This window comes from Tachyglossus aculeatus, chromosome 20, assembly GCF_015852505.1.
Source record: "Tachyglossus aculeatus isolate mTacAcu1 chromosome 20, mTacAcu1.pri, whole genome shotgun sequence".
Classification (NCBI taxonomy): domain Eukaryota; kingdom Metazoa; phylum Chordata; class Mammalia; order Monotremata; family Tachyglossidae; genus Tachyglossus; species Tachyglossus aculeatus.
Genome location: NC_052085.1, coordinates 28,687,109 through 28,704,027, shown reverse-complemented (window position 1 = coordinate 28,704,027; position 16,919 = coordinate 28,687,109). Strand labels below are relative to the sequence as shown.

General features: G+C 47.1%; 1 protein-coding gene across 3 annotated transcripts in view; it reads right to left on the bottom strand.

The window, feature by feature from the left end:
• Nucleotides 1-16,919, bottom strand: part of GRM5 (glutamate metabotropic receptor 5) — a 205,589-nt gene that overhangs the window by 31,905 nt on the left and 156,765 nt on the right. For all 3 annotated transcript variants that reach the window (XM_038762028.1, XM_038762030.1, XM_038762029.1), the window contains exon 8: nucleotides 7,634-8,573. In XM_038762028.1, the coding sequence (XP_038617956.1) occupies nucleotides 7,634-8,573 (940 nt within the window). The remainder of the gene's footprint in view (nucleotides 1-7,633; nucleotides 8,574-16,919) is intronic.

Here is a 16,919-nt window from a genome sequence, read left to right as displayed (position 1 = left end):
AAGGAAAAAAGGGAGAGAGAGGGAAAGGGATGAAAAATGAGGAGGGAGAAAAGGACAGAGGGAGAGGAGGAGGGAAAGGAAGAGAGGGAAAGAGGGAGAGGAAAAGGAGGGGGAAGGAAGAGAAGGAGAGAGGGAAAGAGAGAGAAAGGGGGAGGGAGAAAAGGAGTGAGGGAGAGACAAAGTAGAGGGGGAAATGAGAGGGAGAGGGAAAGGGGGAAAGGGGAGGGAGAAAAGGATAGAGGGGGAGACAAAGCAGAGATGGAAATGAAGAGAGGGAGAGGGAAAGGAGGAAAAGGAGAAGGGAAGACAGGGGGGAGAGGAGAAGAGGAGGAGAGGTCATCTGACAGTGTCTCTGACCCTCAAGAAGGAATCATGCCAGTTCCTTCCTCTTTTAGGCCCTGGCAGAGACTGAAGCACAATCAAGAATAAGCTGCCCAAATCACACTTGAGAAAAGGGCCAACTTGATAACACGCTCACACTCCAGAAAAGGGCAGAGACAGAGTGATACTCGATAACATGCTTGATTTCTTACCCTGTGAGGACCGATGTTCACTTTTTTGTGCTCTGTCACCGAGGAGGAGGCGGGAAAGATGGAGATTTTGGAATTCAGTCATCCCCCATTATAACACTCCTCTGCAACAGCGCTACTTAATTTTAAAGCCAGTATTCCTTACAGCACTCTCTCACTTAAAGATAAGGCTTAACTCCATCCCCCTCATGTTCAACTTCAAAAGCAACTTCACTGACTTGAATAAAGTGGTAAAAACAGTTTCACTTTAGCATTTCATAATAGCAAGTCTGAAATATGTTAATACAAGGTGCCTCTTTGTTGAGTAGGATAACACTGAACACCAACTTTTAAAACATGCACACAAAAAATAGAATTCAAACTGTCTCACTTGGGCCACCTGTTTACACCAGGATTTGACCCTGTCCGTGTGTTTATTGTATTCTTATAACATACAACAATATACTTCTATGGTTTGTCAACTTTTTTGGATCTTGGGAATGTATTCATGCACTTTATGCTATTTCCTATGGGGAAATCATACTTTAGCTTTCTTCCACTTACTACTCTATTTTCAAGGAACCAACCAAGAGGGCTAAACGGAATAGGATAGTAATGTTCCATAATCACTTGTCAATGTTCCAGGGACCCACCAGATGGGTGTAGACCGGAGCGCATTGCAAATAAGCCTCCGATCATCATCATCATGCGAAAGAGGTATTCTAGGCGTGACTTATCATTATGTCTTCAGGTGTGCAGTCAATGCCTGGATGCTTAATGAACTTTCCCAGTGAAAGCACTTCCACATGCGTAACCTACAGAATGAAATGAGGCAGGCATTCCGGATGCTACATGGAACACCTGTTCTACTGCAAGTTGTTTGCACGGAGCCAAACTGAAGCTAATCTGCATATTAGATTTGGCCTTTTTTTTCTGGTGGTGTCTACAGGGTGGTGTGTGTGTGCGTGTGTATTTGCTGAGAGCATTTGTATTTCAAAGGGGCAGGGACAGATCCTGTGTCTCTTCATCAGAGGAGCTGAATCTTCAACAGGAGGCCAGCTGAACAGCTGGCTAGACTAAACAACTTCATTCATATTCTAGGCATGGTGTCATGGATAGAGAACAGGCCTGTGTGTCAGAAGGTCATGGGATCTAAACCCAGCTCTGCCACTTGTTTGCTGTGTGGTTTTGGGCAAGTCACTTTACTTCTTTGTGCCTCAGTTACCTCATCCGTCAAATGGGGATTGAGACTGTGAGCTCCACATGGGACAGGGACTGTGTCCAACCCCATTTGCTTGTATTCACTCTTTAGAACAATGCCTGGCTCACAGTGAGCGCTTAACAAATACCATAATTATTGTTATTATTTTTAGGTATGGCCATATGCATGTTTCTTTTCTAACAGGTTAGGAGAGGAACAGATCATTTGAGTCATAGTGACTCAGTTCCAGATCGTACATTCGAGAGGTAGCTCAGCAATGATTCTGTTTTAATAGTCACTGTTTGCCGTGTCTTTCCTGAGGTGCTGCTGTGGAGATTTTGGCCATAAAGAAGAGCACAGATATTATTACATGCACAAAACATTTCTGCAATGATTAGACTTTTTTGGCATGTTCAGATCACGGAAGTAGGATGGGGTGAGCTGACTGAGTGCTTTAGAGAGTGGAATACTTGATCAGTATATCTCTGGCTTCTCCAAGTTATTATTTCCATTTCCACCACTCCCAGGTGACATGGAAATTACCTAGGAACTTGTACTGCTTATAAAGACAATCCTGTTATCATCATCTGCAATCACGTTTATAATAATTATGGTATTCATTAAGCGCTTACTATGTGCCAAGCACTGTTCTAAGAGCTGGGGTAGATACAAGGTAATCAGGTTGTTCCACATGGGGCTCACAGTCTTAATCCCCATTTTACAGATGAGCTAACTGAAGCACAGAGAAGTTAAGTAACAAGGTCACGCAGCAGACAAATGGCGGAGGCAGAATTAGAAACCACGTCCTCTGACTCCCAAGAGGATGCTCTTGACACTAAGCCACACTGCTTCTCAGTTTACGGCATCTTTGGCCCATACTCAACCCTCAACTTAAACACTCTTCATTCATTCTTTCAGTCGTATTTATTGAGCGCTTGCTGTGTGCAAGGCACTGTATTAAGCACTTGAAAGTCAAGGAGAATCCAGCTGGGTCTATATCAGGGCCGGGGGGAGGGGGGTGTCTTAAGGAGGCAGTGTGTTGGGTAGGGACTGTCTCTATGTGTTGCCAATTTGTACTTCCCAAGCGCTTAGTACAGTGCTCTGCACAAAGTAAGCACTCAATAAATACGATTGATGATGATGATGATGATGGTAGAGGCATGAGACTGGGAATGAGGAAACGTGAATTCTAGCCCCAGCTCTGCCTGGCCTGTTATGTGACCTTAAGTCACTGAACTGCTTTGTGCATCAGTTTCCCCATCTGCAAAATGGGAAGACGAACCCTGCTCTCCTTATCTCTACGACTGCGAGTCCCCATATACAACTAGGACCACTTCTGATCTTATTGTCTTGCAGAGCCCACTGCTGGGAAGGGACCATTTCTATATGTTGCCAACTTGTACTTCCCAAGCAGTTAGTACAGTGCTCTGCACACAGTAAGTGCTCAATAAATACGATTAAATGAATGAATGAATGAATCAGCCTCATGGCACTAATGTACATAGTGTTGAATTTATTTGTTGATATCAATGTCTGTCTCCCTCTCTAGAAAGTAAAAAGCTCCTTGTGGGCAGGGAATGCGAATACCAACTCTCCCAAATACACAGTAAATACGGTGTTCTGCACACAGTAAGAGCTCATTAAATACCACTGATTGACTGATATTAACTACATGTCCCCTAGCTATTGCTAAAAACTGAGCTCTGATCACTCTTCCAGGCAATAAAAGCCTCCAGTGACTTACTGATGCAGCTATATCCAGTTCCCCATATTGGATAAATGAGGTATGGTAAAATTTGGATGGTCATTTGAACATGGGTGGCCGTTTTGGGTAAGTGGGATGGCCCCTGAATTTCTGTGGACATCAATCCAAGGCTCCCTAATCAACCGCTGAGACTACTGGAAATGAAATCACACGGCTATGGGTGGATTGGAAATTCCGGAGGACTTAAAAGGGCCCGTTTCCTCCCAGAGATTTCCTAGTCGCTGTCTATGTTTGCCAGAGTAGTGAAGCAATTTTCTAGACACTGTATACCGAAGGGAGTTTTGGAGGCTTAGCAGATGGCATGTCTAATTTCAGAGCCGATATGTGTGATTCAGTAATTAACAGCCTGATTTGGGAAATGATCTTTGTGAAAGGGAAGAAAGAACTAGTCCCGAAGAGAAAGGGCTCCTTGCTCATCCACCTCAAATCGCGTCCCTGAAGAGGATTAGACCTCAGGCAGAAACAAGTGGTTTCTCCTCCACCTATGAATGAGTGAGGAGAGGATTTCTGCAGTACACACAACCCAGTGGCTCCTGAACTGCCAACAGCGGCAATCTTCCACACCATCCCAGTTTACGGCTAAACCAGATGCACGGCTTTATTTAGGCCGGAGCAGGCTCTTTATCTGTCGACTTGCAGCTGATGCGAAAGCTGTAAATGAAACCCTGGCATTATCTGTTTGACAGTGAGTTGATGCAACACTCCACTGTGCTATAAATTAGCGTCAAGAACTGAAAATGTTAATCATAGGGACCTCCATGCATTAGTGACACAAATAGCATGTTCCCTTAAAAATTCTACCCTGACACACTCCCTCTTAAATAAAACCTTGCGCTGCTCTCTAAATGTGCCATAGGGCTGCTTTTCTGCTCTTTTTTTCCACAGACATTGGGGTAATTCCTTAGATGATTGCTGAACCCTGCAAGGTATGGAATAGGTTTACTTGTCTAGTTCAAATATCCCCTCGCCCCAGGAGGGTTCTAACGTCATGTCTTCTCTTCATAGGGTGAGGGAGAAAACCTTTGCTCTGCAGCCCTTCCCTTCCATATGCTTCAGTCTCTCCTAATTTATCTCAGAGCAGTATCACTTTCCCCTCGCTGGCCCGTTGGTGGGAGAGAATTACCAATTCAGTCAGGCAGCAGTACATGATATAGGCCACAAAATGGCTGCCAACTGCACCTCAGTTTACACTTCGTGACACACCAGCTACGAGGAAGCTGTCGTTACAATAAGCCCTGAATCGGCTGTGTGTGAGGGGAAAATAGTTCACCTGCAATCAAGCCATCGGTCGTATATATCGAGCACCTACTGTTTACAGGGCACTGTGCTAAGCACTTGGGAGAGTAAGTACAACAATATAACAGACACATTCCCTGCCCACAATGAACGTACAGTCTAGATGTGGAGAGAGACACGTAAACATGTCGTAGGCATCTACAAGGGATACTGGTGACCCTTTCCAACACCAGACAAGCAGATGCACGTGGTGTCACAAGTATCACGCCAGACGAACAGAGTAGCAAAATGATGTTATAGTGCCATTTTGCAGAAGTCAGTCAATTGTATTTATTGAGCGCTTACTGTGAGCAGAGCACTGTACTAAGCACTTGGGAGAGTACAATATAACAGACACATTCCCGTCCCACAGCGAGCTGATTCTGCACTATCTTGGTGCCGTTTTCTGGGGAGACAACCCTTTCCCCATCCCACTTGCTCCAGAGCTTCTGTTCCTCCCTCAGGTCAGCTTGAAGTCTGAGCTGGCAGGAGGAGCCACAGTGGAGACAGACTCGGTGCTTCAGGAAGGCACGGCAATAAATCCTCAGCTTGGTCCTCTCCTAACTGAGCCTACAAATTCCAGATGCTCTGTCAGAAAGGACCGGGCAGAGACCTCAGAGCTCTGCTGGGGGAGTAAGACAAGGTGACTAAATAAAACCCAGCAATCCCAGACTCGACTCACTATTTCTACATCCTCAGGAAATTTAGTGGAAACAGACCGGCTGGAATAGGCAAATGGGGATCCCGCCGGGGGAATTTTAGCCAGGGGCAGTGATGCAACAAACATTGGATGTGGTCAGCAAAGCAACCCCAAATCAGGAGAAAGCCCAAGGGCTCACTGCTAGGATTTTATGAACAAAGGCCACTACCCACTTGCATCTACCGAACCCTTCCATGAGTCCCCTAGGACTCCCAGTCTAAGATGGAAAGAGAACAGGAAGTCGATCCCTACTTTACAGATGAGGAAAGTGAGGAAAGAGACCACAGACCTCTGCTGGAGGAGAAAGACAAAATCACTAAATAAAACCCAGCAATCCCAGCCTCGACTCCCTGTTTCTGCATCCCCAGGAAATTTAGTGGAAACACTGCTGGGGGATCTGAGACAGGGGCAATGATCCAATGAACATGGCTGTGATCAGCAAAAAGCAATCCCAAATCAGGCGAAAGCACAAGGGGCTCGGTGCTACGATTTCATAAACAAAGGCCTCTATTCACTTGGATAAACTGAATCAGCCCTAGTAGTGCCGGTTGAATATTCTAAAGGCAGACAGGTCCACTAGAGGGAAGTGGTTTACACAGTCTTTGCTAAACCGGGCTTTTGAATCAAAAGCGGCACAGGTGTCTGTTGACTGACCACGGATACTCACCCAAGCCAGTTATCATCCCACCTGGACCCCAGATCTCCTACATCTGTGTTTTTTTAAAATATGGCATTTGTTAAGCACTTATTATATGCCAGGCACTGTACTAAGCAGTGGGGTAGATACAAGACAATCAGGTTGGGTGCAGTCCCTGTCCCACCTGGGGCTCACAGTCTTAACCCCCATTTTACCCAGGAGGGAACTGAGGCACAGAGAAGTGAAGTGATTTGCCCAAGGTCACACAGCAGAGAAGTGGCAGAGCCCAGGTCCTTCTGATTATTCTCAGGCCCTTGCTCTATCCACTAGGCTACCCCGCTTGCTCCGACCTTACAATCACATCACTCCCCAGACATCTCTAAAAATCAGTCGATCTTCCCGGGGATCGCTAGCGGATAGCGCCGTCCCTCACAGCAGCAGTCGCGAGACAGAGGAGGAGAAGAGTAATAATAATGATGGTCTTTATTGAGTTCTTGCAATGTGCCATGTCCTGTGCTAAGCACTGGGATAGAAATAAAATAATCAGGTCAGACACAGTCACTGTTCCCTGACCAGGATCCTCAGTCTATGATGGAAAGAGAACAGGAAGTCACTTTCCATTTTACAGAGGAGGAAAGTGAGACTGAAAAAACCGAATGACCGGCCCAAGTTCAGATGGTGGGCAGGTGAAGGAACTCGAACCCAGGTCTTCTGATTCTCATTTTCCAGGGGGCCGAGCGGCCCCAGCTATAAGCAGCATGGCGTAGTGGATACAGCACAGGCCTGGGGGTCAGAATGTCATGGGTTCTAATACCAGCTCCGCCACTTGTTTGCTGTGCGGCACTGGGCAAGTCACTTCACTTCTCTAAAGAAGCAGCATGGCTCAGTGGATAGAGCCCGGGCTTTGGAGGCAGAGGTCATGGGTTCAAATCCCGGCTCCGCCAATTGTCAGCTGGGTGACTTTGGGCAAGTCACTTAACTTCTCTGCGCCTCAGTTACCTCATCTGTAAAATGGGGATGAAGACTGTGAGCCCCCCATGGGGCAACCTGATCACCTTGTAACCTCCCCAGTGCTTACAGCAGTGCTTTGCACATAGTAAGCACTTAAAAAATGCCATCATTATTATTATTATTGTTGTTCTCTGGGCCTTGGTTCCCTCATCTGTACAATGGGGATTGAGACTATATGAACCCCACGCGGGACAGGGTCCATGTCCAATCCGATCTGCTTGTATCCCACCACTCTGTACAGTGCCTGGCACATAGAAGTGCTTAATAAATACCACAATTCTTCTTGTTCTTATCATTACCCCGCCGATTCATTCCACTGACCGACATCATGCCCTACGCTCCAGGCGTCCACTGACCGCACAGGAGAATGGCGGACGCCCTTCTGTCGACCCCCGCCTCCCGATGAGAACCGGGAAGGGGAGAGGGGCCGGCCGGAAACCGGACCGTCCCGAGCGGCCCCAGGCTTCGGGTCGTCCCTCCCCGCGGACCCCAACTGCGGCGGCCGTCCCCCTCCCACCCCCGAGGCCAACTTTACCTCAGGGTCTCCCCCGACGAGCCCCTCCTCTTCCACAGGTTGACGAGGCTGCTGGATCGGCTGGCGGCGGAAGACGACTTCCCGTCCCCGACGTGCATGCGGACCACGGTGGACGTGGTGAAGGCGCTGCGCACGTTCCGCTCCGGCTTGGCCAGGATGATGTACACCTTGGGCACAAACATGCAGCCCAGGGCCACCGTGGCGCTCAGGCTGACCGAGAAGCACATGGTGATGATCTTGTAGTTGCTCCCGAAGTAGATGGGCACGAAGGCCAGCCAGATGATGCAGGTGGTGTACATCGTGAAGGCGATGTACTTGGCTTCGTTGAAGTTGGCCGGGACGTTCCGGGTCTTGAAGGCGTAGAAAGTGCAGCTCAGGATCAATAACCCGTTGTAGCCGAGGGGAGTGACGACCCCCAGGTTGGTGGTGTTGCAGATCAGGCAGACCTCCCGGATGCTCGGGTAGTCGTGCATGATGTCGGGCGGCTCCATGATGAAGAGGGCGACGATGATGGCCAGCTGGATGCAGATCAGGATGAAGGCGATAACCAGCTGGGCGCAGGCGCTCATGAACCTGGGCTTCTTGGTGCAGATCTTCTTCTTGCTACCCGCCAGGATGCGGGCGATGCGGTTGGTCTTGGTGACCAGGGCCGAGTAGCTCATGGCGGGGGAGAGGCCTATGCCTATCCGCTGCAGGTAGCAGTAGATCTGTTTGGGCTTGGCGATGAGGCAGAAAGTACACAGGTAGCCCAGGCAGATGCCCGCCAGGATGATGTAGCACAGCTCCCGGCTGGAAGACTTGACCACGGGGGTGTCGCGGTACATGATGAAGATGGCCGTCACGAACAGGGTCGCCAGCAGGCCCAGGCAGGAGAAGACGACCGCCGCGATGGGCTCGGGGTCGCCCCACCTGAGGTACTGCACGGGGATCAGGTCGCAACCTAAGCAGAGATGGAGCACGTGTGAAAATGGGCTCACCAGTCAGAGGAGCGTTGTTCTCCTCTTTTACAGTATTTGTTGAAGTGCTTACTGTATAGCAGGCACTGTACTAAGTGCTGGGGAACATACAAGGTAATCAGGTTAGACGCAGTCCCCGTCCCACAAGGGGCTGAAGGTCTTAATCCCCACTTTGCAGTTGAGGGACCTGAAGCAACGAGGAGTGACTTGCCCAAGGTCACACAGCAGACAAGTGCCGGAGCCGGGATTAGAGCCCAGGTCATTCTGATGCCCAGGCCCAGGCTCTAACCACTTGGCCATGCTGCTCTCAGTCCAATCAATCAATCAATCAATCGTATTTATTGAGCGCTTACTATGTGCAGAGCACTGTACTAAGCGCTTGGGAAGTACAAATTGGCAACGTATAGAGACAGTCCCTACCCAACAGTGGGCTCACAGTCTAAAAGGGGGAGACAGAGAACAAAACCAAACATACTAACAAAATAAAATAAATAGGATAGATATGCACAAGTAAAATAAATAAATAAATAAATAAATAGAGTAATAAATATGTACAAACATATATACATATATACAGGTGCTGTGGGGAAGGGAAGGAGGTAAGATGGTGGGGATGGAGAGGGGGACGAGGGGGAGAGGAAGGAAGGGGCTCAGTCTGGGAAGGCCTCCTGGAGGAGGTGAGCTCTCAGCAGGGCCTTGAAGGGAGGAAGAGAGCTAGCTTGGCGGATGGGCAGAGGGAGGGCATTCCAGGCCCGGGGGATGACGTGGGCCGGGGGTGGATGGCGGGACAGGCGAGAACGAGGTACGGTGAGGAGATTAGCGGCGGAGGAGTGGAGGGTGCGGGCTGGGCTGGAGAAGGAGAGAAGGGAGGTGAGGTAGGAGGGGGCGAGGTGATGGACAGCCTTGAAGCCCAGGGTGAGGAGTTTCTGCCTGATGCGCAGATTGATTGGTAGCCACTGGAGATTTTTGAGTCCAGAGCTCTTCTCTGCAGCCCTGAGGCTGGTGGGACTGTATCCTACACAGCACCAGGGAAGCAGTGTGGCCTAGTGGACAGAGCACAGGCCTGAGAGTCAGAGGACCTGGGTTCCAATCCTGTCTCTGCTGCTTGTCTGTTGTGTGACCTTGGTCAAGTCACTTAATTTCTCTGTGCCTCAGTTATCTCATCTGTAAAACGGGGATTAAGACTGTGAGCCCTGTGTGGAATAAGGACTGCTTCCAACCTGATAATCTTGTATCTACCCCAGGGCTTAGAATCATGCCTGAGATGTAGTAAGTGCTTAACAAATACCATAAAAAAAAGAAAAGAAAAGCAGGCAAGTTTCAGAGCCAAAACTAGAACTCTCCACCAGGACATGCTGCATTTCTAATGATGGCATTTATTAAGCGCTTACTATGTGAAAAGCACTGTTCTAAACTCGGGGGTGGGTGAGGGGGGATGCAAGGTGATCAGGTTATCCCACGGAGGGCTCACAGTCCTAATCTCCATTTTACAGATAAGGTAACTGAGGCACAGAGAAGTTAAGTGCCTTGCCCAAAGTCACACAGCTAAGTGGCGGAGCCAGGATTTGAACCCATAACTTCTGACTCCAAAGCCCGTGCTCTTTCCACTGAGCCATGGTGCTTCTCTAAAGAAGCATCTCCATAGAAAAGGAAATGAACTCAATATTCCCATAGGGCTGGGTTTGGGTACACGTTTTGGCTAGACCTCTGTTATGGAATTAGAAAATGTGCTTTCAACAATGAGAACCTTTTTGAATACAGTGGGGCACAGGGTTGGACCAAAGGGTCGGAAGAAAGAGCATTGGACCCAGGAGTGTGCTAGAGCGTGACACTTCCTTAATGCAAGTTTCCAGCAGGGACTCGACCCCCTCTTATAGAAGAACTGGGTGTACTTGTCAAGCAGACAAAGGTCCGCAATACTCTGCATCTTGTCCGACTGGTGCAGAAGAAACAGCCCAATTAAGACCTTGATCATGGAAATTTTCTGGGCACACTCCAAGGGAAACGGTGACTCATGTAAGCCAGGAGACCACATGAGTGCATTCTTATTCGTACCTAATGCGCATACATAAAGAATGTAAAGAAGACATAGATCAAAGAACAAAGAAACAAGCCCCCACAATATGCCCAATCCTGCAAGCAGGCTGGCTTCACAGTGAGAGCCAGCGTGAGCTCAGTGTACAATAAGCAATTCGAGTTGAAGTCATACCAGGAAGACAAGTTCTCCAGAATCTCTGACAAGAGTGGAAATGAGAGAGGCGGGGGTAGGGGGAAGCGGTGGAGGGCTTAGCTCTTGACTAATGAGATGTTCGCCTTGCGCTTGGACCTTCGGCCGTTTGATATTCACCCCACTCCCAACCCCACAGCACTTACGTTCATATCTCTAAATTATATATTACGTCTTCATATTAATGTCTGTCACCCATTTTAGACTGCGAGCTTTTTATGGGCAGGGAACATTTAGGCTAATTCTGTTTTACTGTGCACAGTACACAGTGCTCTGCACACGGTAAGTGCTCAATAAATACAGTTGATTGATTAATTAGCCTAATGGTTTTTCCTCAGGGTAGCCACTGATGACACCCGCAGATATGGGGAGGTGTTTATGATGGCATTAACTAAGGCCTATCTTAAATGCTGAGGTAGATTATCAGACAAAACACAGTTCCTATTTCACTAGGGGCTCACCATCTGAGAGAGAGGACAGGTATTTCATTCCCAGTTTGCATCATCATCATCATCATCAATCATATTTATTGAGCGCTGTGTGCAGAGCACTGTACTAAGCGCTTGGTAAGTACAAGTTGGCAACATATAGAGACAGTCCCTACCCAACAGTGGGCTCAAGGAAACCGAGGTACAGAGAGATTAAGCCGCCAGAAATAGTGTAAGAGCTAATCACCCCTCAATCAATCAATCAGTTGAACTTTTTGAGTGCTTACTGTGTGCAGAGCACTGTACTAAGAACTTGGGAGAGCACAATGCTAGAGTCGGTAGACACTTTCAGAGTGAGGCTGAACAGAAAGAGCTTGGTACCTCCCAGGAGTATCTCAGTCCCTGGTGACTTGGGTTCGAGTCTCTATTGGCCTCTATTGTGTGACTTTGCATAAATCCCTTAACCTCTCCGAGCCTCAGTTTCCTCATCTGTAAAACAGGGATAAACTATGAGTCCCGCGTGAGGCAGGGACTGTGTACTTGTACCTACCCCAGTGTGAAGCAAAGAGCAAGCACTTAATAAATTCCCCAGTTATTCTTATCACATCAGGTCTTTAGGGGAGCTAAAGGGGAGAAATGGTGAGTCCCATAGGCTTCCTGGAGAGCAGAAGTGCATTGCTAAGGCCATCAACCAGGTGTATGTTTCCAGTCTTCTGGACCCATTTAATTAGCCCTCGCCCAAAGGGAATGACTGTCCACTAATTCACTCATTTTATAGCCCTGGTACTTTCCGAAGCAGAAAACAGCAGATCATATTCCGAATGGGCCATAGATCCTGGGGCCAGAAAACAAGGATTGATGGGGGGTTGGTTGCTAACGTGGCCATGGAGGTGACTTACAGCCATGCCTTCATCATCTGTTCCATCCTATTTCACGCCTTGCAAGGTTTATGACTCTTTTTGTTCCCCAGATTCCTTTAATACAATCCCACAAAGAGCCGAAAAGGAGGGCTATATTTTTCTCCTTCATTGGCTACATTTTATTAGTGGGATATGAGACTGCCTGTGATGACTGATTTCATAATTGAGGCCTAAGGTTTCACATTTAATGCCGAAAAGTGCCAAGCAGAAGGTTGATCGGAAATGCATACTGGTGAGGAACGGTTTCCAAAAGAGAGGGCTGCAGCCTATACCATAAAAATACGTGAGGGAAGAATGTGGGGTGTTTTCAAGACACAGCTCACTGTGGGCAGAGGACGTGTCTACCAACTTATCTTCTCTGTACCCCATGGTACAGAGGTTCCTCATCTGTAAAATGGGGATTCAATACGTGTTCTCCCTCCCACTTAGACCGTAAGCCCCATGTGGAACAGGGGTTGTGAGCTGGAATCCTAAAGCCACTCAGAGTTAGCATGGGGGAGAGTAAAGGGGGCTGAAGAAGCGCTGATGGTAAGAGGGGGTTGGAGAGAGCCGGATCAGGAAGGCTTGTGAGAGGAGAGGCAGACTCGACTAGAAGTGGGTTGGAGGAGATGGGAGCAGCTTAATGCTGTCAGGTATGGAGAAAAGGGGCATCTGACAGCCAGATCTCTCTAAACCTTTCCACCAAGCTTCCTTGAGTACTCTCTCACCAGCCCACAGGCAGATAGATTAGATCTTGCACGTACTAGGAGCTTTTTACGAAGAACGAATCTAATTCTGTGCTGGTGAGTATGTTTAGTTGATAGGTGTCTGCTCCTTTCACCCAGTAGGTGTTCAAGAAATACTACTTTTGCTGCTTTGATCTTCACATAAATTTACACTAATTCCACCCTCTGAGGCTTATTTAGTTCGTCAAATCTGCATTGCTTCTTTTTTTTTGATGGCATTTATTAAGCGCTTACTATGTGCAAAGCACTGTTCTAAGCGCTGTCTTGCATTACCCTCCCCCGTCCTCTCCCACATCCTGCTATTAATTATTCCCTCCCCTGATCCCCAGAACATTAGGTTCAGACCTGCAACAAATTCCCCTGGCATTTTCCCACAGTCACGGATTTATAAAAAAGTCAAATGAAAGGGAGAAGGAAGTGAGAGAACTTTGTCATCATCAGCATTTCTTGAGCACCTCTTTATTGAGTACTGAGCAGTGAACTGGAGAACTGAGTGGGGCAGAGGAGCATGCAACCCAAAGAGCAGAGAGTTCCTGAGGAGATATTCCACTCTCTCCTCCCCTTCAAGCAGCTGAGAAGGGGAGAAGTCTCCAGCAAACTAGCAAGGTTCAGGCCCAGATGGAAAAGGTTCAGGGGTCTCAAGTGGAAAAGGCCCCGAAACACATCACCCATTTGTGACTTTTTACTGGATGGTCTCATGAGCATTTAGAGAAAAGCAGTCAGGCCTAGCCTATTTTCCAGCCTGATTAAACTCCACCCCATTTCATTGCAACAGATTAACTTTAAACTGTCTGTGAGCACCATGGGCCATATGATATCTGAAGCGTTTTTCGCTCTGCCTAATGTGAAGCATTTATCTGCTTCCTATTACTTGTACAACATACCAACACTACACAGAGCGTCGTCCCACTGGGTTGGATAATGTGATGACAGACATTGTTTCATAATATGTTATAGTCTGTGGTGGGAAAAACGGTTTTCTTTAGGCTTTCTGTATTCATAGTGACCTGAAATCAATAAAACCACAATGCTATTTTGTCCAATTTAGTTATTTCCAAATGGTTTTTGAACAATCCTCAATTGTACCTGCTACACTACAAATCCATATTGATGAAGAACAGAAAGATCTTGGAACAAAATGATATTCTTTCTGAAAATATTAATGTTTAAATATTTTATTTGCAAGGTAATTGCAAATAGCCAAATATGGCTTATTACTGGTTAGAAAATGCCATTCGGAGATCATTGATTCTTTTCTTATGAAATCGAAGAGCTGTTTTAAATGAACAGAAGTTTCTTCCATGCCTTAGACAAGGGTTAAGTAAACAGAGAAGGATCAGGGGCAGGCAAAGTCAGAGAAGGATCAGGGGCGGGCAAAGTCCATATATTTGCTTAAAACTGGACTTGGGTATTGCTTTAGTTAATAACCAGGGCATCATGATACTACCCCTGGCTTGGGTGCTTTTTCTCTTCTAGTAACAGCAAGCGTTACTACAACACAGCCCGCACTGCTCCTCTAGTGCCAGCTTACTCACTGTGTCACAAACTCATCTATCTCGCCACCGACCCCATTCCCATCTCCTCCCCCTATCCTGGAACTTATTATTCCTCTGTATATGCCAGATCAACACTCTCTCCACATTCAAAGCATTATTATTATTATTATTATTATTAATAATAATAATAATACTAATGATGATGGCATTTATTAAGCGCTTACTATGGGCAAAGCACTGTTCTAAGCACTGGGGAGGTTACAAGGTGATCAGGTTGTCCCACGGGGGGCTCACAGTCTTAATCCCCATTATACCGATGAGGTAACTGAGGCACAGAGAAGTTAAGTGACTTGCCCAAAGTCACACAGCTGACAATTGGTGGAGCCGGGGTTTGAACCCATGGACTCTGACTCCAAAGCCCGGTCTCTTTTCACTGAGCCATGCTGCTTCTCTATTAAGGTCACACCTCCTCCAAGAGGCCTTCCCCAATTAACCTGTCTTTTGCCCAGCTCGCTCTCCCTTCTGCTTCATCTATGCCCTTGGATCTGTGACCTTTGGACATTTGATATTTGCCCCATCCCAATGCCACAGAACCTGTGTACGCATCTTTAAATTATATATTATACATTATTTATTTTTCTTAATCTCCGTCTTCCCCTCTGGACTGTAAGCTCATTAAGGGCAGGGAATTTGTTTGCTATTTCTGTTTTATTGTACCCTTTCTAGCACTTAGCATCATGATCAGCACATAGTAAGTGCTCAGTAAATACCGCTGATTGATCTGAATCGGGACACAGGAAGAAACTATTGATGCACCGCAGAGGCTGAGGCAGCCAGTTTGAGGTAGCCGCCGCCATCACTGGCAGTTCCTCAAGGTGTACTTCCCTTCAGTGAGAAAAATGGTGCAGTTGCGTCCTTGGCAAGACACTAAATATGCTCCCAATTTCTGCTGTTCACCTTCCTGACACTATTTCTTCCGTCCAATAGATCAATCAATCAATCAATCTTTTTCGTTGAGCGCTAAAGGAACATTTCATTGATCGGTGAAACAATCCTGGGCAAGAAGGACCTGACTGAGGAAACCTTCTCCAGGACGGGGTCAGGACATTCTTCTCTCCCAATCACTTCTCTCTTTTAGAAGTAGTGATGGTATTTACTGAGTACCACGTAGTGTTGAAAGCCCTTGGGAAATACAAAAGATCACGAGACCCATTTGCTGTCTACAAGAGCTTACCCTAAAAATAGAGGCACCCCCACTTAAGTTGTGAACCCCAAATTCATCTCTCCCAGCAGTCTGGGCTTCATCTCAGAGAGAAAGTCTGCTCCAATGCCTAATCAAACGAAAATATTTATTGCCACTCACATTTAAACCAAAAACTTTGTTTTCCACAACCAACCAGTAAAATAAAAGACTCTAAAGCAAAGAACCAAGCATTTAATGACCTGAAACTTTCTTTGCTTTCCACATCTAAATCCAATAAAGAAAATCAAATAGACAGCTAATTTTATGTGGCTCTGGAATGAGAAAATGACAAATCAGCCTGGAGACCATCAACTTATCCATGCCTTTGAACTTTACCTTGCCTTCTTCCCTCCTACCCTAGGAATACGCTACAGGAAACCTTGATTGGGGGACAGGGCAAGGAAATGTTAATGCCAGTCTGAGATGTTTGAATTGTTTGTGTATGTGAGGGGGTGGGGGGTTACTTTTATGGAAAGGAGGTAGTATGTTCTAGGGGGAAGAGCTGGAGAGTGGGAGTTTCCAGCTCTGCCACTGACTTGATGTGGATTCTTGAGGAGGTCATTTAACTTCTTTGGGACTCAGTTTCCTCCCCTGCAAAATGGGGGTAAGATACCTGCTCTGCCTCCCTCTTGGACTGACAACTGTGTCCAGGCCAGGGATTGGGTCAGATCCCCTTCTGCTGTAATTACCCCAGTGCTTAGCACATAGTGAGCATTGATGAACAGCATTCATTCATTCATTCAATCACATTTATTGGTGCTTTCGTGGTGCAGAGCACCGTACTAAGCGCTGGGAAGAGTACAATATAACAATAAACAGACGTATTTAAAAAGGTTATTCGGTCACTCGGGGATGCGAGGGATGTGAGATGGGGGAAAAGGGAATAATAACTGTGGTATTTGTTAAGCACTTACTATGTGCCAGGCACTGTACTCAGCGCTGGGTGGAGACAAGCAAATCAGGTAGGACACAGTCTCAATCCCCATTTTACAGATGAGGTAACTGAGGTCCAGAGAAGTGAAATGACTTGCCCAAGGCCACACAGCAGATGAGTGGCAGAGCTGGGGTGCGAGTACATGTGAGCTTCCCAGAGAGACGTGGATCTGGCAGAGCTGGCACTGGGGTTACAGGGCCCAGACAAATGCATCATTGGTCTCCTTGGTTAAGCAGAGAGTTGGGTTGGGTAAGGCAGGTGGAGTGCACAGAGATGTGAAACCTAAAGCAATCAATCAGTCAGATTTATTGAGCGTTTACTGTGTGCAGAGCATTGTACTAAGCACTTGGGGAGAGT